Below are 27,705 nucleotides of genomic sequence, written 5' to 3' on the forward strand. Positions count from 1 at the left end.
GGTACCGCGCAGCACAGCAGTGTCGTCGAGTGTTCTCCTCTTCTGCTTCTCTCTGTCTTTTTCTCTCTTACATATACCTATATATATCGGCTAGTGCTGCTGGTCGTGGAAGCGAGCTTGAATCGCCCGAGTGTCGAGGCCAGCTCTCGAAAAAACGTCAGGCTCATATCCCCGAGTGCAGAAGCATCAGCAGCGGTTTTTAAAAGATAATAAAGAAACAGAGCAGCGACACCAGAGCACACCGAGCTCTCCTCTCTTTCTCTCCTGTCCGACGGTCGAGGAGTTTTTCTCTCTGTCTTGCTCACTCGATATCATAACAGTCGAAGAAAAGAAGCCGAGTGGGACAACCGCGCGCAGCAGCCGTCCGTTCCGTCGTCGTCGTCGTCTCGAGTCTCGCGCAGCGCCGCCGAGCGCACCGCACCGCCGGAGCCGCCGCCGTCTCTCTCCCTCCCTCTCTCTGCAGTATTATAGCCATACGGTGCTGTCTCTCGCAGTTGTTGTTTGTCTCTTGGGCGAGACACATCGAGAGAGTGCTGTGCCGTGCTTATTAACAAATATATTATTATAACACGAGGCCTTAACGACTCAAGTCCTCGAGTTAATAACCAAGTAAAAGATTTATTAAATTGTAAATTTAATAAATAGTTCTTTGAGTGTCGAACAAATTAGTAAAAAAAAAAAATAACAGTGCAAACATGAGCTGGCAAGATTACGTCGACAAGCAGCTGCTCGCCTCGCGTTGTGTTACCAAAGCGGCTATCGCCGGTCACGACGGCAACCTCTGGGCCAAGTCCGAAGGTTTCGATGTAAGTATTTTCCTCCCCGTCTAAATTGTACTCGTTACACTCGAGTCTTCTTCGTACTTTCTCAACGCTCACACAGACATACACACGAACGTTATATACTCGAATCTTGCGAACGTGCACACACGCGCAATTACCTACCTCACCTGGCGCTGCCCGAGCGGACATGGTCGTCGCCTCGACGACGACGACAACTCGATTCTCTCTTTTCGGCGTGTCATCTCGATCGACCGAACGAACCTTTTCAGTTTTTTTGCATTCGCGATTCGTACGCGGCTTACACTTTCTCGTTACACTGTATATCGGAGCATAAGCATACACACGCTCACACGCACACACGTACCGCGGGAGAGAGTCGCTGCTGCTGCTGCTCTTGGACGAGCCAACACAACTGCACACAAGGGGGGAAGGGCTGCGCTTTCTGTATAAGTGTACCTTGTCTGCGTGTGTGTGTGTGTAAGTGTACTCACACACGTAGACAGGCCAAAAGAACGAGAGAGATAGAGGCAACGAAACGTGTATCACGGGTGAACAAAAGAAAGAAAGGAGCTGTTATACACTGCCTCGAGAAGGTGCGCGGATGGATTTTTGCTCCGGCGAGTGTACAATACTTGATATGCATTCCGGAGTTCTCTGTCTCTTTCTCATCTCGACGCATCCGTATTACAAGTACACGCGTTTAAACTTGTGTGCAGCATAAAATCGTGTTTCGGAAGCGACGTTATGCCGAATCAGAGGTGGCCTGCAGTATAGTGACAACGACGACGACTGCGAAACGATGATGTTGCTTCTCTCTTTCTCGTCCGGGGGGCAAGGACGAGGAGACCGCATAACCTCACTTTCGCGCGCGCATTCTTTTTTTACGCCGACTCGTCGTCGTCGTCGTCGAAAGCCGAGCCTGTTTCTCACACACACATATACACACAGAGCAGCATATACTTACGCACACAGACATACGAGCAGCGCGGAATATATATACATGTACACCCGTGCCACGTCGCGCTAATCGCGCAGCGGCAGCGACGAAACGACGTCGTACACACATATCTATATATTTTTAGGCGCTCGTCGATTCGCGCAAAAGATTCGCAAAAGATCTTGGAGAGACTCGTTTTTGGTCGTGCTCTGCAGTTCGACCGTAATAATATGCCGCCGCGTACATAGAGTAGCGGGTACTACGTGCACAACGAGCCCTGCACCACGGTTATCGATCCGTCAACGGGGCGGCGAGAGAGAGAGAGAGAGAGAGCGCGGGGCACGTCTCGTAGCCGGCGTCTGCCCCGTCTTTCTCTCCATCTTTCTCTCTCGCTCTCTATATCGTGCTTATGTGTGCGCGTTATATACATGTGCGTGCGTACTGCTCCATTCTGTACATAGCATTCGCAATCTCCGCTCGAAACGCGCGAGGCGTCGTCGTCGTCGTCTTGCGTTTAGACCGAGGCGATGTCCTTTTACGACCTGCCGTTTCCGAGAGAGCTCTCTGCATGTACCTATATTGACTATGTATATAATACGGCCGTTGCACGGCACAACGTCGGCTGCTGCTGCCCTGTTTTTTCAGGGTGTGGCGCCCCAATCTCGGCTCTCGTGCTTCTCTCTTGCTCGCCAACACTCGCACGCACACGGACGCATTTGCGCATACACCGATTCGATTCATACACTATTCATGCATGATATATCGAGAGTGTGTATAAGCCCTTGACTCGTCGTCCCTCCGATTTGACTCTTGTCGCGACTTTCAGCTCGACGACCATACCATCGCGCGAGCGAAAGAAAGTTGATGAATACGTACGATGAAAACGTTCGTCATGCACGCGCATAGCTTTTGGCCGAGTAACAGCAGCAAAAGCATCAGCCGAGAAAGACGTGTGCATACATATACAGCGTATATAATACGTGGCGTGCGAAGAAACAGCCGAAAATAGTATCCGTACGGCCCTGCCGCCGCTACTGCTGCTGCTGCTGGTTTTTGACGCTGTTGCTGCGCAATGTTATAGTGTGCTATTATATATCTGCCGCTGCTTGTCTCTTTCTCGCACGCGCGCGCGGGCGTATACCGTTTCATATTCATATATACATATTAACGCGGAAAGTAGAGAAGACAGAATGAAGAAAGAAATAGAAAAACAATGATGGACCGTGTGTCTTGTCGGAGACAAAAAATAAAACAGACGGATATATCGTGTACGCGAAATTCGCTTTATACAAATACTCTATACCAGTCGGCAAATAAATATGTGTTTCTGTGAAGCTTTTTATCATTCTCGACTTTGGCAGAGAAAGTTTCGTCATGCTCATGTGCTCGGATCGATGCCTATATGCCTGTGTGTGTGTATAACGAAACGTTGTCTGCTGCTGCTGTCTGTCTGACTGTCTATCTGTGCGTGTGTTGTATTATATATAGGAATAGCACCGCAGCGGCGAAATCCCAGTGCTGTATCAACGCGTGAAATATTATTTATCTCGAGCATATCTTCTGCTGGTTGCAAATTGCACCGTATATGCAGCTCTCGGCACTCTCGTTCTCTTTTCTCTATATCTCCACCTCTCGTAATTTTACGTGCAATTTACCGAGGCCTAGCGCGCGCACGTTGTTGGGAATTTATCCGGCCGAAAGAGCAGCAGCAGCAGCAGCAGCTACTGCTACATTATTATAACACGTATAAATAATACGTATATTATGATATGGAGCTCTCGCGATGGTATATAAGAAAGTAAAAGTTCGTATGTATCTGCGGCTAATGACTAATGAGTACGTGTGTGCTATATCTTTCTTCACTCGTGTATTATCTACTATGTAACAATACAGATATATAGAGGAGCTGCTCAGGCGCGTTTCTTTTGCTTTTATACTCTGCTGCTGCTGGCATATTGCACCTGACCCGCTGACACATGCTCTCCTCTCTCGGACGCGCAATTCACACGTTTACGTACCTTGTGTATATACGCGAACGCAATATGTAAGCAGAGTCGTAAAGCTAAGAGTAATTTGACTGTTAAGAAAAAGAACGAAAGAAGTATATGTAGTGTGAGAAGGAGAGAAGGAGTTTCGGAGTCGGCCAGCTGCCGTTGCTGCTGTTAGTTGTACGCACGTATATAGTTGTATGTATATTGAAACGCGCTGTTGGTACTGCTGCTGCTGCACGGGGGTTGCATTTCGAATTATTACGCGTAGTATACATCGTGTATGCAAGTTTGAACACGCATAGGCGCATATTATACGCATAAACACTACTACACGCGCGAGGGGGGAGAACTACTGCTGCTGCTGCTGCTGCTGCTGCTGCTGCTGCTGTGACGAGGACGGACATACGGAGTTTGCACGACTGTGTTTTTCGTCTCTCTTTCGCCTACCGAGGCAGCAGCAGCAGTAGCAGTCACAGTAAGAGCGCATGGCTGCCAAAATGGCGGCTTCGGCTAGCAGCCAGCAACAGCCGGCCGGTATACACACACACACATGCAGTGCAACCCTATGAAGCCGCAGCCGCAGCAGCAGCAGACACGTTCGCGCGCGTGCAGTTCCGTATTATACACACCGAGATATACGTACAGTATGTATCAGAAAAAAAGAGAAACACACTGCACCCCGTGTATAATATCGACACGCACGTGTCCGCTCGAATTATGGACTTGTCACGTAGCACACAAAGTATATGAAATATCGACTGCTCGCGTCGGAATCGACACAGTTAATTCGCAAAAAAATTGAATTTTGATCATTAAACAACAAAAAAAAAACATAACGTTACGATTTGTTTCACTCTCGTATACGTTCACGTTGATACACATAATAATCGCGAAAGTAAAGTGCGCTAAACGCAAATCCGATTGCGTTATGAATCTTATTAGCGTAGCGCGAGGAGGAGATGATGGCCGGCCAGCAACAGCAGCTAGCAGCAGTACCGGCAACGAGATGAAATCGCATTGCCTGTTTTTTAATCGCTCCGCGCCCGAGAGAGAGAGAGAGAGAGAGAGAGATAAACGAGTACGAAGAGAGTCGGAGTAATATAGGAGATCTGTGTCTGTGTATGTTTGTGTGCATCTCGTCATCCGCGTATAAACCAACTCGAGTATACGTACTTTCAAACTCGGTTATATACGTTTTAAGTGTGTATATAATAATTGCTGCAACGCGCCGGGAGAGAAAATAACAATAATAATAATCATGATGATAATCATCATCATCCAGTGATTCGAATAATTGCCAACTGAGAAAGTTCGCGCCGGAGCGAGATGCCGAAAGGCAAAGAGAATATGTTTACAGTATAGTTTGTTAGCGCGCGCGCGCGAGCGCAATTAGTAAACGCGAGCAACAACAACAGCAGCAGTAGCAGCAACAAATGAAATAAGTGCTATCGAGAAAGCGCGAGCATCGATTTGCTTTTCTGCCGTACCGCACACACACGCACACGCTCTCGATACACAAATGTATTATTCTTTTTTGTCGCGCGCACACTTTTGGTACATTACATCCGTACTCGTTCGCGTCTCTTTACGCTGTCAAATGTTCAGCGCTGTTCTCTCGTCGACGGACGCCACTGCTGTCGGAGCTGCTTCTGCTGCTGCTGCATTCGTAGCGATTTTGTTGTTGTTCGGTACTCGCTCGAGCGAGCAAGTGTACTCGTTTCGATACGCGCAAGAGTAGTAGCCCCCGCAACAAAAGCAGCAGCAGCAACTCGGGCAATCGGAGCTTAAAAAGTTTACGACGCGTAACGACATTCGTGTTTTCAAAATATAACCGATATACACACATACACTCCTCTCTCTTTACTGCAAGTTTGACTCGCGGTACACACGCGGCATTAATATTATTTATGAAATACGCATCGTGCACGCGCTCGACTTGTTTGTATCAACAAAATAATCTCTCGCGCGACGAGACTCGCTGTCCGTCCGAGCACGAGGCTATGCAACGGACATAATGTGTATTTATTAATGAGAAAAAATATACACTCGTTGTCCGCGCATGGCCGAGAAATAAACAACTTTTCAATTATAACGCGCGCGAGATGAACGAGAAAGAAAACTTAAGAGACGCTTAGTAGCAGCGTGAATAAGGCTCGAGTCAACTTCTAATTTTGAGAAATTCCCAAGATTACTGCAATTTTAAAAATAGAAATAGTCTATAATGTTGTAGCGCGCGTGCGTGCCCGAGCGAGCGAGCGAGCTGAGCGCGTTGTCGGCAAATGCCAAGGCTTCCGCGTTTTATGCGTAAATAATGTGTGCGACAAGACTCCCGTCCGCAGCAGCAACAACTGCGGCAGATAATATGTCGTAATCGGCCGCGAGTGACGATAACACACAAGACTGCGATAATATATCCCGTCTCGATGACCATTTAATAACGTCGATGGCAAATAATGTAGACGCGGGAGGGATCGCCGCGCCCTTTCCTCGCTAAAGAGAGATCGTTCATAAATTATCGTCTCGGTCCGGGCGTCCGTCTTGAAAAAAAAAAAAAAAATGTCGACGTTCGTACGATTCGTCCCGTATATAGCCGAGAGCGCCTTAAACCCCGACTAATTATTACGCCAGTGCTAATTTATTAATTGTAAGTGAGTCGAAGCGCGCAAGTAGGAAGAGGTGCAGGCGGCGATGTGCAGCAGCAAAGGCGTCGATATCTCTCGACGCTTCGTAAACACGTGCGTTAGGCAAGGCGTCGTCGTGTATGTCTGTGTGCAATAACACACTCACACATCGGCACAGAGGAGTGGAAGGTCACTTATTTAATAAGCGAGATCTAAATGCCTCGATATTATATTATTCGAGCGTAGCCACGGTCAATTTGCTGCCGCGTGTATTATCGTCGGGGATTCTAATCGAATTTCATTCGCGTATCGCGTCGACGACGATGTTCACAATTTTTGTGTTATATACGTGACCCAAGTGTCTTCATTTATTTTTTTTTTGTTTTTTTTTCGTTCTAAATCGCAACGCCTCGATAAAATGAACCGAGCATTCCGCTGCTTCATACTGTTCTCCGTCTCGCTCAGACGTAATCTCGAACGAATCGTCGTCGCGTGGAAAGCTCTCGCAGTTTTAAAAATATCGGCAGTTTATAAATATGACGTATAATTTGCCGAATTTTGCATCATATTGCGTGTCGAAAAAAAAAGACGTGCACGATACGTAAAAGCACGTTCGTAAGCCGTTAGATTCGGTCGTAACACGGGTGGGTGCGTATATTCACATAGGACGATCGATTCGACTTACCCGCACCCGCGCGTTATTATGCCAAGGCCACGATATCGTGTGTGCACGCACACCCCGATCAGATCCATCTATGCATAATATCGTGCTGTATTGACCGTGGAGCTTGCGATTTATAATGCCTCTCAAATTGCTCGTCGTCGCCGTCTTCGTCTCCGCCGCTGACCTTTATACACACACACACACATAGTTCGGTTTTTTCCCTCCCGCAGATTCTTCTCTTCTCTATACTCGCACCTCTTTATAGTCGAAAAGATCAGCGCCGCCGAGTCATCGTTTTTTTTTTTTCATCTTCTTACCTTGACACGGCCAATATAATGTAGCAAAAATATGTATCACGCCATTGGGAGACTTTATTGGCGATCGTATCGACAGCTTACAATAAAGCATAATACACGTACGTACGTGCGATCATTTGAAATTCTTGAAATGCTGGGTAATCTCGAGACAAAACGTAACGCACGCACGATCGGCGCTGGTGGGATCGCTCAACAACACCTTATCGCGAGGCAGGCAGAAATTATTATTACGTGTATTTATAGAAAATGTGTTTATTCGTACAATTTTCCTCCCCCCTTTCGCTGCTGCTGCTGCTACGTCTGGCCGAAAAGTGACCTGATCTCGATGTATTATCGAATCGCGCGAAGCCTCCAATTAGTAGATAATTAAAAAAGAAAGAAAGAAATAAAGAAAGAAATGATGAAAAAAAACTCGTATTACGGTTACTCGAGCTTGAAAGAGCCGCTCTCTCGAACAAACACACACACACACACACACACTTCACATTGACACACTATATAATAATCTCTTCTAAATACTTTCGTAGAAGCAATGGAACGTCTTTAATGACCCTTTTTTTTCTCTTCCGCAGGTGAGCAAAGAGGAGCTGGCCAAGCTCGTCCAGGGCTTCGAGGACCAGGGCGTGCTAACGTCCTCGGGCGTCACCCTGGCGGGCAGCAGGTATATCTACCTGTCCGGCACAGACCGCGTCATAAGGGCGAAGCTGGGCAAGGTCGGCGTGCACTGCATGAAGACGTCACAGGCCGTGGTGGTGTCGCTCTACGAGGATCCCATCCAGCCACAGCAGGCGGCCTCCGTCGTCGAAAAATTGGGCGACTACCTCCTGTCCTGCGGCTATTAGGTCAGTGTTGTTCTTGTATAGAGCAAAGAAACGGGGGAGAGAGCGCACAACAACAACAACACCAACACCACGACCATCTCCTTTAAACATGTCCCGCTCCTCCGCTTCTCGTCGTCGTTTTCGTCGCCCGTCGTCGTGTGATCGTCGCCTGTCTACGTCGTCTACTACGTCGTCGTCGTCCGTCGCCCGTCGTCCTTATCGTCCGTTGCTCTCTTGCGTATGGCACGCACGCAGCGGCAACATCGGCAGCAAATAAATACTCTCCGGTCATCCTCTTTCATCGAACCAAAGCCTATACGAGAGAGAGAGAGAAAGAGTAAACCGCTACGGTCTATAAAAAAAAAGTCGCGAGCCAGTATTTCTCGTTTTTCTCTTTCTCCGCAAAAGACTTTGCGGACAAGAGAAAAGAGAGGTGTATTAAAGGCCTCCGAGATGTGTGCCGCGCGCAAAGAGACTGGAGTGAAGAAGACACAATACACCTTGTGTACACCTCTCTCTCTCTCTCTCTCTCGTCAACACGCCTCAAAAAGTTTCTTTCTTATATTGAATTTTATATACACATCATGAGCGAGAGAACGAATGTCGCGATACATCGTGTGCGATTTTGGGCTTTGGTTCCTCTCTCTCGCGGCGGATATTTTTTGCTGTCGTTTTGTTGATTGGTTGTTTGCTTCGTTGGGCGTGCTATATTATGAATAATATATCATTATTATGTCGACGGCGAAATGAGAGATGACTTGCTCGATTTTACGAATGAATAAAAAAAAAAAAAAAAAAGGAACAACGAGCGCGCGACACTTTTTAGGTTTACAGATACATAAGTTTTTTAACATTTTAAACATATTATATTGTAAATATACACGAACGTCTTTGTTGACTTGGATAATCATTTTTTTTGTTTGAGCCTAAGATTGAGCAATTTTTGTAAAACATTCACCACCCGAAACAACATTGATCCAATGATTAATTTATTAAAGAATCAATAAATGTTCTGATTGACACATACACACACGAATCATAGCTCAAATTGCGAATCTGAATTTCAATTGTAATAAAAAAAAAAGAAGAAGAAAACATGAATCTAAAATAAAAAATTTTTACTCAATTCAAAATCTCTTGTGTTTATGACGTGTTATTTTTTTTTTTTTTTCATTCACTTGTGCAAAACATTAATCAACCAATGAGAAATAATATGGATGTCGAGCGAAGAGTAAAGAAAAACCATAATATCCACTCTACTCTCTTTGCTTTTGCGGTGTACAGTACTGCTGCCTGCCTGACGTCTCTTGACGTTTGTCATTTAGCGCTTGGCAATGCGAAAAATGGGCTTGAAAAAAAAGCGTGTCGCGCGAGGTGCTGCATACACACTCGTAACATATATAATATACAGTGTATATAAAAGGCAAGCTCAGCAAATCTGCTCATTATTATACACCATATATACACGCGCACAAATCATCGTTTCACGTGTGCTGCTGCTCATGCTCGATCGGGAAAGAAAGAGAGAACGAACGGGGTCTCTCGCGTCGTCGAGGCTCGTTGCGCGTTGCTACTTGAATACGAGATGCATATATATGAAGTCTCCTCTCGACGAGGACTGCTCACCTTCGCGCGTACTCTTCATTTTTCATTTTTCTTTTTTTTTTTTTACTTTACTTTCAACGCGAGCGATGATGCACACGATTCCGCAGGCGCTAATATAGGCACTCGACGAGTACATAACATGCATAGAGCTTATATTATATATATACTGAAAATATGTGTAATATGCCTCACATATGATGAAGTTATTAACCGCACGTAATACGTACTTGGGCGAAAAATCGATAAGTCGCGCGCCGAGCCGAGCTCGCACACATTATCGGTTCATTGCTCATCGGTCGACGAGCTTATATAGCTGACGGAAGGTCGCGTACTCGTCACTTGTTTTTTTTTCTTTTTTCATTTTTGTTTTTTTTTTTTTCATTTGATAAAAAAAATAGCAGACATTTTTGGACGAGTAATCAGCATTTTTTTTCGCTCTTTCGTGCTTGGCCAACTCGATGTGAATTTCGGTCGATACTTGACTGAATCTCTAAAATTTCGTTACGATTGTTGGTCGAATCAATTAATGGCAAGTCGCTAGGTTTAATAGTTTGTACGAGCTTTTGGAGCACGTACGAGATGCATTTACAGATTGCATAAGCTCGAAAGGTTATAACAAAATCGCGTTTTATTCTGTTCAAATCCAAAAATAAAAAAAAGCGACACTTTTACACACGATCGTTTGAACCGTATATGAGAAACGAGTGAGGAATGTCGAAACGTCGCCGCGATCGACTCGAAAGCTCCGCTGTATAATGGCTTACTTACGACGCGCACACTCACCACTCATTAATGCGTTTATAATTTTCGATAAGACACAATTAGTAGGACAATCGATCTTGGCATACTTACGTTTGTTTTTAGTACAACGAAAAATTGATACACGAAAAATGAATCGAAGAAAGTATATCGACGATCCGTGACTCGATCCGAGCTTCGATCCGAAAAGTAAAAAAAAAATGCTCCACTGCGCACGGTTATTATTGTTATTATTATTGCTATTGGTAAAAGTGTAGCAGCGCGTGGAAATATTATATGCCCGCACATCTGCGCGCGGACAAGTACTCGTCCGAGATAACGGAGTTTGCTTTTCTTCTCCGCGTGTGTACAGTTGCGTGTGCGCGTGCACAGCGATCGGACTCGGGAGTGCTCTCGCGGCGGTTTAGCGACACCACCGCAAGGCAAAAAAGCTCTCGTCGCAGTTAAAAAAAAAACCAAGAGAAAAGGAACTTTTCTACTCGCTCGTATAGTCGTGCTCGTCGTCGTCCGATTTCAGCAGACAAGGCGACGCATACCCCGAATCTAATATTAGCTCGCGTGAAAAACGTGTGCATTTCGACCAAAAAGAAATAAAAGAGAGAGAGAAGAAAAGAAGCGGGATTCCGCAGCGATCTTGAATTGAGAGTGAGTGCGAGCGAGTGCTCGGCCGCTTCCGATTCAAGGTTTCGTAACCGATATTTCGCGTCGTTGCTTTTTCGGAACGCTTACCCTTTTAGAAATGTAGGTCGTCTTCGCAGCAGCGGTACAGTAACATTCCAGCAGCTACTACTCTCGAGTCTCGAACGATATACATCGGTCGCTATAAATGACCCCGTGCACGCGTCTTTGTATACGCACGATATATATTACAAGAGAGTTGATGCAGTATAGATACGCGAGCAAGATCGGTCACGGGCCGAAGGATGCTATGTACAAGCCTATAGATGTGTATGAAATGCGCGCGAAGCTTCCCTGCGATTAGTGAAAGTGTATCTCGCTTACAACTTACATACTATACACTCTCTCTTTCTTTTTCTTCTTAGGCTCCGATGGACGCGTATTAATATTATACGCCTATTTCGTATCGACGCAGCGCGTGAAATTGCATCTATATACGTACCCACCGCCGCAGAACACACACACGCGTACGTACACATACTTACCGGAGGGCAAATGATCTGTCGCGCGTAACATTATGTGTCTATATAAAATACATATATAACGCCAAGTTTTGCAGGAAGCTCGTTTTCTCTCTCTCTCTCTTTTCTCGCTTGGTCTATATACTTCGCCATATAGATGCGAACACATATTACGTGTATAATGCCTACTATGCGCTTGCACGTGTGCGTGTGTGAGTGAGCTATAAGCAATATCACTGGCATGAGGCGCGATGAGTCACGGGCATAATATACACCACACACTCATGATACGCGTATAATAGAGTTCTATATCGTAGAGTATATTAGCAGTAGCAGCGGTTTAGGTTGTTTACGTCGACGTTATTATTTTTTTTTACTTCGACTTTATTATAATACAACTTTTATGATCACGATAATGATTTGGGCGAAAGCTTCTTTAGTGACCATTATGTAGGATATTTTGCTGTGTCCGGAGTAACGTCATTAGCGACCGAGATTTTTACGAATTTGTCCGTGTATACCGAACTTTGTGGCCTATCGCTTCTTGTCTTTCTCTCGAAAATAGATCGCTCCACTCGTCGTTTGGTACACATTTGTTTAAAAATAATTTTCATTCGCTTAAAATTCAATGCATCGATCGCGTCGAAGTATATTTTCATACGTGCGTGTTTGCGCCATGAGCGTATGTATAAATATTTATAAAAGTATTTATTATATACGCGAGCTTCGTACAAAATTCACGAACCACTTGGACGCCGGCGTGAATTTCAAGCAGTGTTTCGATAATTCACGCTTATTATATGTCGCTCGAGATCGGCCAAGGAATGACTAGAATAAAAAAAAAACCAAAGCGTTTCGTTAGAGCGAACATTTCACTCGCGATGAATATTATGGGATCTCCGAGAGATACCGCGCGCTCTCGAGTAAAGAGTAAAGCGCCAAAGACAGCTTTGTAATCGCGAAGAGAGAAAAAATTTTTCGTAAAATGATCGTGCGCGTCTTTTTAAATAATATTTTTTTTCACTCCAGTCCAATTCGCGTTAATATACAATTATGTAGCAAAGGCGTCCACTTGGCCTCGCGCGAGCTTATACTGCGGATTATTTCGAGGCTCTTCGTAGACCGTCGTTTTTTAAAATCTCATCTCGCTTCTTCGTTTTTTTAAAAAATGTCGCGCAATCGCGGACTGATTCCATCATTTTCGCATGCCAAACTAAAAAGATCGAGATTTGTGTGTGTGTGCGCGTGCGTCGTATACATAATATAATATTTTTTTCAGAAATCCGTGTCGTGACATTAAAATATTACGATTTTTATCGTTCCTCCGACACTTTCTCAATTATTTACTTGCTCGTTGTCTCGGCTCGCTCTGGTACAATGTATAATTGGAATCGTTTACTTCATATCTCTCAGCTGAAAATTACAAAATTACAGACAAAGTCGCGCTACGCCTTTTTCGCGCGTAATTTTCCAATCACTGCTCCTATGCCTCATCCTTTCGATAACCACACCAAGATTGTGCGTGAACACTTTTTAATTTATGAATAATCTAACGAAAAATTTTTTGTTTCTCTGTTGCAGTGATCTTTTTTGGGGACCCATCATACAAATATTTTTAATTATTAATTAAAAAGAAAGAAACAGACAAAAAAAGCTAAACAATCGATGCAGTCAAAGATGATTTCATAAATGATCGAAGTTACAAAAAAAACAAACAAATGAAGTTGATGATTTAAACGAATAGTTAAAGAAAAACGAACGATGTTTTTTTATATATTATGTAAAAGGAGAAGATTTTGAAGGAAACAGCAAGAGGGATTAATGTGCGCCGGCGCCACGCACGGCAGCGGCGCAGGCCCGCTGCTCACTATTTAATACAAAAAAACACAAATACACATCAATTACGCACATTAAAATTAAAAAAAAAAATACTCATATACACACACTTAACACATGTCTTGTCTCTACAAGAAATCCTCAGTCATACAACGCAAACACGTACATATCTTAACACACTTACACTCTTACATGCTTATCCTGCGAAGAAGAAGTTCTTGCGTTCTTGCGATCCTGTGAAAAAAAACAACAACATCATTGAAACCTGCTTGTTTTCAAAGAAAAGCTCGATCATCCCTTCCGATGAGCTTTTGAAGCGATGTCAGTGAGACGAAAAAAAGGCGGACTGTTACACGGTCAAAAAGTGTCGGGCCAATTGACACTGCAGTGATAACCTTGGCCGTGCTCGACAACCGAGGGAGACGGAATCACCGAACGGAGGGACGACTTTTTTGGAGGAACAACGTCACACTCGAGAAATAAAAAAAAACAATAGTGATAAAAACAAAATAATAATAATAAACAAGAAAAACTGAACAAAAATTCAATTGAACTATTTCTAATATTGGCATAATAAGATGAAAACATACAAAAAAAAGAAAAAATAATGTAACACACAAAATACATTAAGGTTTACATTTTACGAAAAAAAAAACTTATTGTCGAGATGTAATTTTGTACTATCTCCCGCTCCACCACGCCAATCCTCTACATCCATTGTGGAAATTGTCTCGCATTTTCCCTCGCCAGCTGAATCTGCTCTCCAATTCTATTTAATTACTTCAGCAACTTTGTTTCTCTCTACATTTTTTTTCGTCGTCGACCTATTAAAGTTGTTTGCTTTGATTTTGTTTTGTACACTGAAACTTTTCTCTTTTCGTTTATTTATTCGCTTCTCCCCACGCAATTTTTCAACGAATGCACGTATATGAATGCCTCTATCCTCCTCTCGTTCTTGATTTTATTTGCAGCATACACAGTAAAGACGCACCGCCTACTTTTTTGTTGCCACCACTCTCTACCCTTATCACAATAGGTGTAGGCAACCTAATATAGATAGGGATTATTAGAAATTAAACGGATGAAAACTATTTCTTATTCTATAGATGGAGTATTAAACGTGCTAAAAAAAACAAACTTTTCTACAAATTGAAATAAACTAGTGATCAAATTTTCTACTTTGTATGTGTAATTGTTAGTTTACAGACTTTTTATAACAGGATTTTGATACATTTCTATGCGTGTTTAATGTAAAAAAAAAGAACTGACTGGTCGAGTTTAACACATTTTATCCGAAGTACTTCAATCATATTAATTGCAATCAAAACGAACTTTTTGAAACTTTTACAAGACGAAATAATAATTAACTTTATAAAGCAGCATTGAAAAGAGTACACAGATCGTGAAGGTGTGATAAGGATCGAAATAAAAATCGAAAGGTCAGTTTTTGTCGAGAGCGTATAATAAATACATGACACGCAGGTGAACAACATGAGATATGTTGAAATTGAAAGGCAGAGAAGAAATGTTGAAAATAAAAATGACCTGTACGCACAAGGATGAGTCACACTATACGTAGAATTAATTGATCTCGAAAGGAAGTTTTTTTTTTAAAGAGACGATCGACGAAGGACTCGAGTTGGCTCTCGATCCTATTTAATACATGGCTGCCGTAGCCGCTCGCACAAATGCGTGATAATTAGCTATGTACTATCTTATTATTGCTATATATATGAATATATTTGAATACTAAAACAGATAAAAAAAATAAATAAAATAATAATTGTGAGGAAAGACGAAAGTAAACTGAAAAAAAGGAAGAATCTCCTCATAGCACGAGGACGATTTAGACTGTATTAAAAAAAAAGAGAGAAGAAGAAGAATAGAATCGTGATAATACATAAATTATTATAACGAAGATTGGAGTGCGTGTCATATTGCTGAAATTTTTATTAGAAAAATGTGAAGAGCCGAGGCGAGTTTAAATAATGTTTTAATAAAATGAATAAATAAGTAACAATGTTGAAAACTATCGTACGCATATTGTAAGAAAATTCATTATTTCCACTCATACACATACACACACGCAAACACGTAAGTACATCCACGCGAAGAAACAAAGCTTCATCACACACGACCACAACAATAAAAGCCCCGCACAACAATCGGTCATTGAATCATAATTTTACATACGGATTACTCATTGCCGCGGCGCACGCGAGGTTTAGCGCGTGTGTGGTGCGCTGCTGCTCATGAAAATAAATGCATTATTGTAAGTCTCTTAGTATGTATTGTACTCGAGGAAAACACGAATGACTCGCGCGCGCACGATACTGCTCACGCGGGCGATTTTTCGTCTCGACGCCACTCTATAAATATTCAGCTTAACTAACCCTTTTTTTTGTTGATTGGAAAAACAATATTTCCCGAGCAAACAAGAGCATGAACGTACACAGCGAGCTCGAGATCGCGGAGCTTTTTTGAGTATTTTTTTGGTTTGTTTTCGCGCGCGGTCGAATTTCCATACTTCGTTAATTAATCACCGGCGCCCAAGTTTTTCGGGCGGAAAGTTTCCTCGAGGCTGACTCTCGGAGGGGCTAATTATCATTGAGTTGTCGGGGTGACGGGGGAAAAAACGACAAATAAAAAAGAAACGAACGATACATTCGTGTGTTTCGGAACAACTGACCCGAAGTTTCACAAAGTTCCTCGTCTGGAATTGAAAAACAAAAAAAATGTGACGAAGCCGCAGCGATTTACGCATATATATGCCAGTGAAAAAGCTCGAACGAGTTAATTTTCAGCATAATAATAATGATAATGACGCGAAAAGCACTCGTCACTCATGCGCATTCATCTTACCGTAAACAAGCCCCGGGGCACACTCGAATAATACACGTACACACTCAAATACACATGGTCACACCAACAAAAGTAAACTATGTGCGTGATAAGGATTACCTATAAATTAACTCTACTGTAATTAATACTGCTACCATTGCCGTAATTCGTAATAACTGTTTGCTTGTCGAGATATTTTTCGTGCGCCAGAGCACGACGAGAGCACGTCGAAATATTTCTCTGGGCTCAACGGAACAAATTAATAACGAAAATTATCAAAGTTGAATTAATTAATTTCACATTGAGAATCATTACTATTGTTTTCAACAATTTTTCAAGTATTACAAAGAATAGAGATTCGAAAAGTGGATATCAAAAATAACGTCTACTTTTTATTACGTACATTACGTCACTTGTAAAAACGAGGAGCTTTGAAACTACCTTCGTTTCCTCTTTTCGGAATTTTGTTTTCCTATGGCAAATAGCCCAAAAAATTGTTACTTCCGCTGTTGCCACTTGTTTCCGCAGAGCTAAATTGTGAACGATACACACGACTATAACTATAATCTATAGCCGAACTTGTGTGCATTGAGTTTCTCTCTCTCGCGCGTGACTCTTCATTACGTAGGAGCTACTTTTTGTGATACGTTATCATTTACGATGTACGATTTTTAATTTTAATGAAAAAAAAAGGATAAAATTTTTGAAAAAGGAGCATCTCTTTTTTGCATGTCGTTGTGTTCTCCACTTTGAAATGCGTCGACAGGATAATTTCATCGCACCGGAGAAGATCATTTGTATTGGATAACTCGATTAAAGTTTAAATGCACGTGACTCTCCGCAAGTTGGCGGTGAGATGTCTATCTGCCGATGCATTTCGAACGGTTCTTTACTCAAATAATTAATGTTAAATAAAGAGAATTAAATGTGTAAAAAGACTTTGTAAAGATTTAAATTTCTTCCAGTAATAAGAAAAAAAATGAAAAAAATAAACTCTTTCGACAGAATTTCTCTTCGATCTTTCTCACTTTTTCTTACCTTTCTCATCTTTCTCTTTGTATGCTAATTGTGTGCATGAGCTCTTCGTATACCAGCAGATAATTAAAATAATCAGCCAACTCGTAGTTAATGTAGAGATCATATAAATCATATGCGAGCTTGGCGAAGGGAAGCTCGTTGAAATGGCACAAAACACCGTATAATGGAAAATCTTCGCTGCTCGGCGAAGTTCATTTTCATCGGGGGTCTTTCTGGGTCACTTGGCATTGCTGAGTCGACGCTGGCTAAAATACCTTGGAACGTTGAATCAACGCAAAAAGCGCAAGCGGAAAAGGACTTGGTAATGAAAAAGCAAAATTCGTGCATTTTAGTTTCTATGATTAATTTATTTGATAATTTAAAAATTATATTAAATATAATAATCTTATTACCGGTGATCTTTTATCTTTTTTGTCATTGTAATAATTAATATATTATCAGCTAGAATCTCGTTAATTGTGTTTTTCTCCATTCATAATTGTCATTCGTAATAATAATAATAATGATAATAATAATATAAATAATATGTAATAATATAATTGTTTTGTTATTATTACCGTTATCGTTATCTTAATCGCAGTGGTTTAAATCAAATATTACATTATTAGCAACATTACAACATGTTAATGATTTTCTATATGAACTTGCGACTGTATCTAATAATATTGTGTCATTAACATTGTTGGTTTTCATTTACGTTGTTATTATTATTATTTAATTAATTTATTTTTTTCTTGTAATTAATTTGTTATTTCAATTTATTCATCGCGCTCTCACTGTCATTATCATTATCATCATCACCCCCATCGGTACATTTGATGTACTCATTCTTTCTCTTCTCTTTCTCGCCGTCGTGTTTCAGCCCTTCTGTTCACGCTTTCTCACTTATTATAACGCTTATTCGCTCTCATTTGTGCACTTCCCCATTCTTCGCTCGTACACACATACGCGCGCGGACTTTTGCTTTATGGTGTGTGCATGATGATACACACGCGTATTATAGAAGGTTTTATTTCTCTCGCTCACTCACTCACTCTCACACACAAGCACGCATACACACAGCATCTCTCGTACTCGATCTCTTTCGCTCATTGACACACGTATTTTTATTTTTCTCTGTCTCACTATATATTTGCTTAAATTAAATTGTATGTGTGTGTGAGTGTGTGGGTGGGTGTTTGCGTGTATACATATCGTAGTACAGAAATACTTTTTGATCCACTCGGATGCGTTACGCTGATCATTTTGACGTATTAAAAGTCTTTTTCTCATACGATTACTCTCATAAATGTATAATGCTTGTCCCAACGAAGACATCAAGCATTTTCTTTTAATTTTTTTTTTAACATCTTCACTTAATTTTTTTCTCTTATATTATCTTATACGAAAAACAAAGTAAAAGTACATAAAGAAACAAAGGCTCAACAAAAACCATTTCTCTGACGTTGAATTTAAAAATGATGATGTTATTATCATCAATGACCTTAATAAACTAAAAAAAGTATCTAAGAAAATTCATTTTTCATCACATTGCATTCATTTTACATGATCCGTGTAAACGTTAACACATATAATTTATAATGTTTTCCGCGGCCAGACACTATCCAACATCACGGCAACAAAGTTTCTTATTTATCATTATCTGTTTACTTCCTTTTTTTTATTAAAATTTTTCGCTTTCTTTATCTAAAAAAACAAGAGCAGCTGTTATTTTTTACCAAAAGTACAAAAACAATTCATACTACATTTTATAAACAATGAAGTAGGTCTACAGTCTCATGGAAAACTTATTTTATGAAAAAGTTTGTTTTAGGATTATACAATACAAAATTCGTATGCTCATATTATTTTATTGCGCGAAATATTATCGTTTGCTTGAATAATTACGTTAAAAAGATTCGTACAAATGTTGTTAATGCTTATTTTGAAAAAAAAAATAGTGTATAATTTTTAAGAAAGAATTAGGTATTTTTTGTACTGATTACGCGTTTGGTGACACCGATGTTAAAAATAAAAGTCCCTCAAATTGGGTTATGCTTTTTTTTTGTTAAATATTAAAAAAGTTTCGATGGACACTAATACCATCATCAAAGTTGTAACTCAGTACAAAATTTTTGTACAGCATATAGATATTGCAAAAAGTTTTTTTCCATATCTCTTGTTTTTGTTTGTTTTTTCTCTTTACTTTATTTCATAAAAACAAATGTCGCTTCGATTGCGATGGGGCTGGACATTCGGGCCGATTGTACATTCTCCTCTCAAGTTTCTCTCTCAAGTCTATACACACGTTTACTTACTTATTATGATATATACGTTAAATATTAAAAATTATCTGATATTATAGAGATATAGACAAATTGGCGTTCAGCCCGGAAACGGTAAGGTTTCGCGTGGAACGCACTTAGAAAAAATTCTTAAATCACTTTTTGACATTTCTGGTTAATAAGGAACAGATAGTCGTAAAAAATTCATTACCACGTGAAAATTTTTTCATTATAATTTAATTGTAAACGAAAAATAAATAAATTCATTTCTCTACGTACGATGCACGTACGTAGGATGTCTTTTTTCTGCGTAGAGTAATTTTACCAAAATTCACATTTGAAATAAAAACTAACTCGTGACTCAATAATACATATACAGATCTAATAATTTGAAACCGAATTCAATGTCAAAAATCATTACGTTATAAATTGATTTCTCTATAGTCGACGAAACAAAAATATTCTCACTTTATACATTTAAATATATAATTATCATGGATAAAAAAGTGAAATATAAATTAATTGGCACCAGCCCTATATTTCACAAATCCTTCTTAACCCCCAAGACGACGGTCAATGTTATAATATTCTCAACATCGGAGAGCCCATCAATCTCCACGTGGTTTTCTCATATTAGCTTTTGTAAAAACTTTGTTTACAAAATTGAAAAAACGCTCAAGTAATCATCCACTTCTTTTCGCTAAACACGTCAGGGTAGACAATCCATCGGCGAATGCCCAGCTTTAATAATTTGGGAGAAAATCTCAAGTCAACTCTTTTTTTCCTCTCCCAGCCCCCCAAAAATGATCTAATCTCGTTCTCCTAATTTATATTTTTGGACTCGATTATAAATTGCTACTCATCTGTCTGCTTCCTCATATACTTTATTTTTCCCCCGAAAGCAAAAAAATGAAGAGAAGCCGCATTTCGCAACAACCGTTTCAATTGAAATCAGAACCGATATTACATATATCCCAGGACGCAGCTTCGCTCGAATGTGCTTTTGAGTTGAAAGTGTATTGCAATTGGCCAAGCTTTTGGAAGCAATAATCCTCTCAGCTCTTTTGCGCGCAGTTTTCTAGGAATGAATTCAAAGTAACCAAAAACGTCGGTTGATTTTATTCTCGTAAGCGCTGCGCTTTGAAAAAGAAATTCACGTTTCAGCTGTCCGGGGATATTACCTATGTATATAGCAAAAAGAAAAGCCACAAGTGTCAGTGCAGTCTCGCTTTATAGTGTGTTCAAGAGTTCAATCATGTGAGTGTGTGCATGGCTACGTTACGCGTAGTACTCTTGCGTACGCGTTTTTCTTTACTTCATTTTTTTTTCAAATTTTTTTTTCTTGTCGGTGTACAAAAAATCGAGTTTTGAAAAATCAAGGAGAATACGTTGAAAGAGCTTCCCTCGTAATAATCCACGTTAGTACACGAGGCGCTGTTGTTTCTCGTCGAAGCTCTTATTCCTGTAGATAGAGGGTTTTTTTTTATTAAATTCACTGGACGATGCAGCAGCAGGGATGGCTCGACAGCACGAGCTGCTGTTGGTCCTGCTGCTGATTGCTGTTGCCGCCACCACTCAGACGACGCTGGCTCGAGCGCTGCTGCTGCTGGCTTCGCTGGCGATTGGCTACCCTGGCGCACCTGGGCTATTGGTTTTCCAGGGAGTAGTGGCGCGATCTCTTCCAGAAGTTCTTGAAGAAGCCCTTCTTCTTGGGCGCATCGTTCGTCTCGACGCCTGAAACAACAAAAAAAGCAGACAAATTGCATCAATTTCCATGTTTTGTAATATATCGTATGCAGGCAGGTATATATACGAGCTTGGATCTTAGCGAGTCTTGCGGTACACAATAGAACGTAAAAATGTACATCGGGAGCTTCGTGCGCGTAGCGAACATGTGCTGCAGGAGAGACGGGCGCGTGTTAAAACGTCGCCTGAATTCAAAAACAGTCTCGTCTTCCGGCCGAACGACGACGAGAGCCCCGACACACACTCGACTCACGAGTCCCCGATAGGAAGTTTCCACGATAATGCCGCGCGAAAAAAGAAGCGCACGAGACGCTTACAGAAAAAATATAAAGTATAAATTCAGAAATAAACTCTTTAATTCGAATTGTTGGATCCACTCGGATCTTACAATTTTACGGCGATATTTATACAAGAAAAATCTCGAGCGAAAAAGTCGAAAAATGTGCGCGTGTGTGTGTAGGGAATTGCTGCCGTTAATCTCGTGGGCCTATATGTACAAAATTAACAGAGACAACACGATGTCGGGGAAAGCTTGTAATAATATTATACGAAAGGGCGAGCTGGTATCAAAGTGAAAAAGACATGGAAAATGTAAATATACTCGATGGTCGCAGCTGTTTCTCTAAGCAAGCGCGCAAGGACCCGACGACGACACGCTGTTATACATATAGTAAATACGATACATTAGCTCACGTACACACAGACACAGTGTATCGTATACAACGCTTATACATCCATGCCGTATATAGTGTGGCATTGTATACGAGAGAGGAGTCCAAAGGCCAATGAACGGATGTTTCATTCTATCTATCTCCCTCTCGGCAAAGGAGGAAGACACCGAGAGAGCAGCAGCTCGCGGTGGTGGAGGAGAAGGGGCTTATAGAAAGCTAATGTACGTGTGCACGTGCGTGTGCACGTATATATATATCATGTGCGGTGTAGCCACCGGTAACTCATGTACATGTATGCGTTTTTTGCGTTCGCAGCAGCAGCAGCACCTACACAGAGAGACGTATAAACGCATGCGATGTATCCAGGCAGGCAGTCTGTGCAGCGCACTGCATCGCACGCACCATGACACGAGCCAAGGCGCGATCAATATATACCAATATAGTAGGGACTTTCCGCGCAACGGCGCCCAGCAGCAGCAGCTCTGCCCGTGCACGATGCGAAAGCTTGGCGCATCGCGCGAGCGCGCGCCCACCTCGCCCCGACCCGAACACCATACCGTACCGTGGTGCTCTCATACCTATATTCGTTTGACTTTATCGGGTGTGTCCGATGTATTATAATAATACGACATATCCTTTTCGTTTGAAAAGTTAGCGCGAGGTTAAGTGTCGCGTATCCATATATATGTGAACGTAGTACTCCGTTTAAAGCCGTGCAAAAATCATTATATTATTCTGATCCGTGGCGTGATTTTGACGAGAGGCGATAAAACGTAAATTACGCGGGACAGTTACCGGCTGACTTTTGGATCAATAATCACGATCGTTTCTCGGAAGAAACGTTTTTTTAACGTAAAATTAGCAGATTCATTTTCCTACATGGATCGACTTCTCTGATCAATTTTTGTAATTATTTTTGTATTATCATCTGTGGATGCTTTTCAGGCTCGGGTTTGGGCGTTGGAGAATCTGTAAATGACCGTACATTTTCAGTGACCTCGATTTTTGGGGTAATTGACATTTCACTCAATTTCGACGTCAAATCCATTGTTGATCAATAGACGTTGACTGTCGATTTATTGATGAATTGAAGATGCTCGAGCAATAAGTATGAATTGTTTTATTCCAATCTACAGGCAACGTTTTTAATAAAGAGACCACGTCGTCAGTGAATATCAATATATGATGATAACAATTAATACACTCGGATAAGATACCAGATAGGATTAGAGAGTAGAGACTCTTCAAAATATTTCTACTTTTGGGATCTATCCAAGACAACTGGCGGCGAGATCCGAAACTTGTATTACGGAAGATTCACAATTATCTCTACTTGACCGACAAATAATCTCTTTTTTCTTAAAATGTAAGGAAACGCCTTAAAGGGAGTTTTTCTCTGAAGTTATTTAATTATAAATTTGGATCAGATTCAAAATTTTTGGTATGATTTGGGATATATTTTAGGATCAAAAGCCGTAGTTGAAGATTCCAAAACGATAACATACTCCGAAAATTCATGTGAACTTGTGTTTTATATTGGTTTCGAGTCTGAGCATAAACAATAATGGCTCAAGTATAGTATGAAAGATTTCTGAAAAAATTATTGAAATTTTAAATACAATTCAGAAAGATCGTTATATTGGTGCGTGCGCAAGCCTCTAGCAATACTAGCAATTTTAGGGGGGTACTTTTGCCGCGAACTGGCCGACACTCATTAGCACAACGTAGCAGAAGTGTAACGGTTTCTCCTTTTGCTAAGAATCTCGGAAATTTAATTATTACTTTTCACCCGAACTTTTTAAGAAAATCGTATCATCGAAAAGAGCTTTTAGAAAACATGCCACCAAAAAGAAGAGGACGTCCTCCCAAGGTTGTATTTACATCGTATTTCGCTGATATAGAAGCAATTTACACGACTTTTCAATTGATTTATTTGTGTTTCTTTAGGCAAAGCCAGCAGAAACAAATGAAGGAAAAGAGACACCTAAGAAAAAGCGAGTAAAAGAACCAAGTGACAAAGTGGAAGTTGACGAACCCGTTAGAAAAAGGACAAGAATTCCTAAATCAAAGAACCAAAGTTATGATGAAACTGAAGATTATTCAAACAGTGAAATTGAACAAAAGGAAAAGGCTGGGAAAAAAAAGGGAGCTAAGAAAGATACGAAAGCTAAGAAAGATACGAAAGTCAAGCCCAAAATCTCAGACGAAAATACTGAGCCAATTCATGAAAAGTATTTAAGAATAACAAATAAAACAGAAACTAATCTTAATGAGATTGATTTCGACTGTCATAAAGAAAATGCTGATGGTGAGAAGGCAGATTTGAAAATTTGTTCATGGAATGTTGCTGGCATTCGAGCGTTGGTAAAGGTAAGTTTTTCACTCGTTTAAAATATTTAAAAATTTTTTCATTATAATAAAAAAAAATGATCATTTCAGAAAAAAGGGATGGAATACTTATTGAAAGAAGATGCAGACATAATTGCTTTGCAAGAAACAACTTGCGGAGCGTCAGAAATGCCGCAAGAAGTTAATCTCGATGGCTACTATAGTTATTATACTGACAGTAAGCATGAAGAACTGTAGTTTTTTTCTTAAATATTATATAAAAAATTTAATTTTTTTTAAGGTGTCAAAAATGATTATTGCGGGGTGGCTTTATTATCTAAAGTTCAACCTATTGGAGTTACGGTTGGTTTACAGGATGAAGAATTGGACACCGAAGCAAGAGTAATGACTGCTGAATTTGATACATTTTATTTAGTCAATGTTTGTAAGTTCTTTTCTTAACTTTCATAATATAAATATACAAAGAATATTTTTTATTGTAGATGTACCAACTGCTGGTCAAAATTTAGTAACACTACCAAAACGTTTAAAGTTTAATCAAGCTTTTAAATGGTATGTTCAAGGACTTGACAAAAAGAAACCTGTCATCATTTGTGGAGATATGAACGTTGCCCATCTTGAGATTGGTACGAAAATTTATTATCATTATTTTTAAAATGATTAATTTATTAATTGCAATTGAAAAATTACAGATTTAAAAGATTCTAAAAATAACAGAAGAAACGCAGGTTATACTACAGAAGAACGTAAAGATATGACTGAACTTTTAGAATCTGGATTTGTTGACAGTTTTAGATTTTTGTATCCTGATAAAACTGATGCTTACACATACTGGCATTATTTTTATAATTCTAGAGGAAAAAATATTGGATGGTAAATATTCGACCACGTTCTTTATTTTATTTTGTAAAATTACTCGTATCAATTCATACTATTGATATTTGCTTTTAGGAGACTGGATTACTTCTTGGTTTCAGAAAGAATAAAAAATAAAATATGCGATATAGTCAATAGAGACAAAGTTTATGGTAGTGACCATTGTCCTGTTATTTTTTATGGTAAATTGTCATAAGAGAATAAAACAAATTAAATAAATTAAATAAATTTTGTAAATTAAGTAAATTAAATAAATTATGTAAATTAAATAAATTAAATGAGATTTTTTTTTTTAAATGTGAAATTCAATAGAAAATTACTCTTTTTATTATGGTTTATCTTACACCATGTTTATAATTAAACATCTAACTAATTAACAGTTCCTAAAAATAGTTATGACAATTAGGTCTAATCTTCACCAGCTAGTATAGCATCTTTCAATCGTTTGATAAATTTAACTCTTATAGTTCAGTGGCACTATTATTTTTTAACCGATCTCACAGAAACCAAGCGGCAATCTCCATTTGTACCATTTCGCTAGCACCCCTCAATACTCCTAGTAGGAGGTTATAATATTTCAAGTTCAAGCAATGATCTGGAAATTCCACAAATTCACATACTGAACTCATCACCAGCCACAACCCAATTGGTTATGCTTGGAGTGATTCCTAAAAATATTTTGAATCCACTTTGGATTTTTTCTGCAGTGTCCTTAAAATTATAGCCCAGATCCGGTACGTGCCAAAAAATTTTTTATCAATAGAAATGTCCCGGAAAAAGCGAAAAAAAATGAATTATATAATTCCGAATATTGTATCGCGCGACGTCGCGGGGAAAATCGATCCTAAAAATATATATCTAGTGACGGCTAACGATACACCCAATGCTGCTAACAATCTGTATCTATAGCAGTTCGAATGCTCGAGCTGTATTTTTCCCCTCACTAGCGAAAACAGCAGCAACGAAGAAGAGAGCGAGATAAAGAGTAATGTGTGCGAGAAAGAAAGAGAGAGAACGAGGACGATGATAAGACTCTCGTGTTATAGGAGGTTTTCTAAATGAGCTGGTCGACTACCACGAGGCTCGCACGCACACAAAAATAACCACGCATAATATTAATAGGACCGGCGTCTTTCTAAGAGCCGCTGCTGCTGCTCTATGCCTCGTAGGCTACTACTATATAAGCATATGGGGAGGGCCACGCATACATGTATCCACACACCGCGCGGAGACATACACACATACGCACAAGATATTTTGGACCTTTCCGTGGCAGTTTGCTCTCTCACACGCATACGTATAGATGTACACATTCTTCTGTGTTGTCCGCGCCGCGTACATATACATATAACGCGAGTTCTCTTACACTTTATATTATACTAAATTCAGCCTCGCGAAGAGCCGAGGAGAAGAGTCAGAAAAACCTCATAATACGGCCTACATACTTTGGCGCGCGAGCAACAGCGCAGCAAACGAGCCTTTCGAAGGGCCGCCGCCGCCGCCGCGACCACACTCGTGCACTGCGGTGCAGTTATGTGCCGATGCATATCGTCGCGTCGATACGCGTATATAGACAACAGAAGAGACCTATATATATATACACCGCCCGATGCGCTCAACAAGTCGTTTTTCCAATATCTTATAGGTGTGTGCACACACACACACACACACACACACACGTGCGTGCACGAGTGCGAGCTACGTTAATGAAAGACACCTGATATACATATAGCGAGAACCACGTGCGGACTCGATATCATCGACCTTTGCTATATAGCCTAGTGTGTCTCGTCGTGAGTGCTCCATGCCTCGTGTTTTTCGCTATTTATGACGTTACGCACTCGAGATGCGAGAGGGAGTTTCCGAACATAACGATGCGTTTCGAAACGTCATTCTCATATTTGCCGCGAAAATATCTCCCCCGCGTGGGCCCGCACCAAGAATTCGTTAATGACATTGTTTACGCTACCCACATGTGCGTTATGAACATTATGAGCTTCATTCAAAACTATACACGCGTGATATATAGTGCAAGTAATATCGTTAGATATGTATATGCCTACGAGGAAACGATGCGCCACGCCGCAGACACAAGGTTCGAATTATTTTCGTTTTCGGGGTTATTCGGCAAATGTATAAATAATATATATCGCACGTGTTGCTGCTGTCGCGCCGCTTGTTTTTGCATTTTTCGTTTCCGAGCTGCTGCTGTGCTTGGCAACTTCGGATGCGTATTATGAATATATTTATGTAAGTTTAATTATAAAGTGCTCATGGAAGCAGCGGCGTATCGATAAAGAGGTTATTAAAATAACGAATCGACCTCGTTCCCGAATGGACATGCGATTTCGAGCGGAAATGCGCGATTTTGGAGTTATAAAAGTCGCGAAAAAATGAGAAGTGTTATTCCCGAAAATTGCCCAGATTATTCTAATCGATCTCGAACGG

General features: G+C 40.6%; 3 protein-coding genes across 3 annotated transcripts in view; 2 read left to right on the forward strand and 1 right to left on the reverse strand.

Annotated features, from left to right (window-relative positions):
- Positions 1–446: 446 nt before the first annotated feature.
- Positions 447–17,320, forward strand: LOC106656283 (profilin). The gene is made up of 3 exons (XM_014377153.2): positions 447–806; positions 7,885–8,154; positions 13,218–17,320. The coding sequence occupies exons 1-2, from the start codon at positions 696–698 to the stop codon at positions 8,152–8,154; spliced, it is 381 nt and encodes a 126-aa protein (XP_014232639.1). The 5' UTR covers positions 447–695; the 3' UTR covers positions 13,218–17,320.
- A 426-nt stretch (positions 17,321–17,746) lies between these two features.
- The window catches only part of LOC106656257, a 156,934-nt gene continuing 146,975 nt past the window's right edge, over positions 17,747–27,705 (reverse strand). Inside the window, exon 14 of the mRNA XM_014377095.2 lies at positions 17,747–21,349. Coding sequence (XP_014232581.1) covers positions 21,261–21,349 — 89 coding nt within the window. The 3' untranslated portion in view covers positions 17,747–21,260. The remainder of the gene's footprint in view (positions 21,350–27,705) is intronic.
- LOC106656258 (DNA-(apurinic or apyrimidinic site) lyase-like) lies at positions 23,727–25,486 on the forward strand. The gene is made up of 7 exons (XM_014377096.2): positions 23,727–23,902; positions 23,980–24,402; positions 24,472–24,598; positions 24,662–24,805; positions 24,864–25,007; positions 25,074–25,254; positions 25,333–25,486. The coding sequence occupies exons 1-7, from the start codon at positions 23,870–23,872 to the stop codon at positions 25,451–25,453; spliced, it is 1,173 nt and encodes a 390-aa protein (XP_014232582.1). The 5' UTR covers positions 23,727–23,869; the 3' UTR covers positions 25,454–25,486.

This window comes from Trichogramma pretiosum, unplaced genomic scaffold, assembly GCF_000599845.2.
Source record: "Trichogramma pretiosum strain Unisexual culture from Peru unplaced genomic scaffold, Tpre_2.0 scaffold40, whole genome shotgun sequence".
Classification (NCBI taxonomy): Eukaryota; Metazoa; Arthropoda; class Insecta; order Hymenoptera; family Trichogrammatidae; genus Trichogramma; species Trichogramma pretiosum.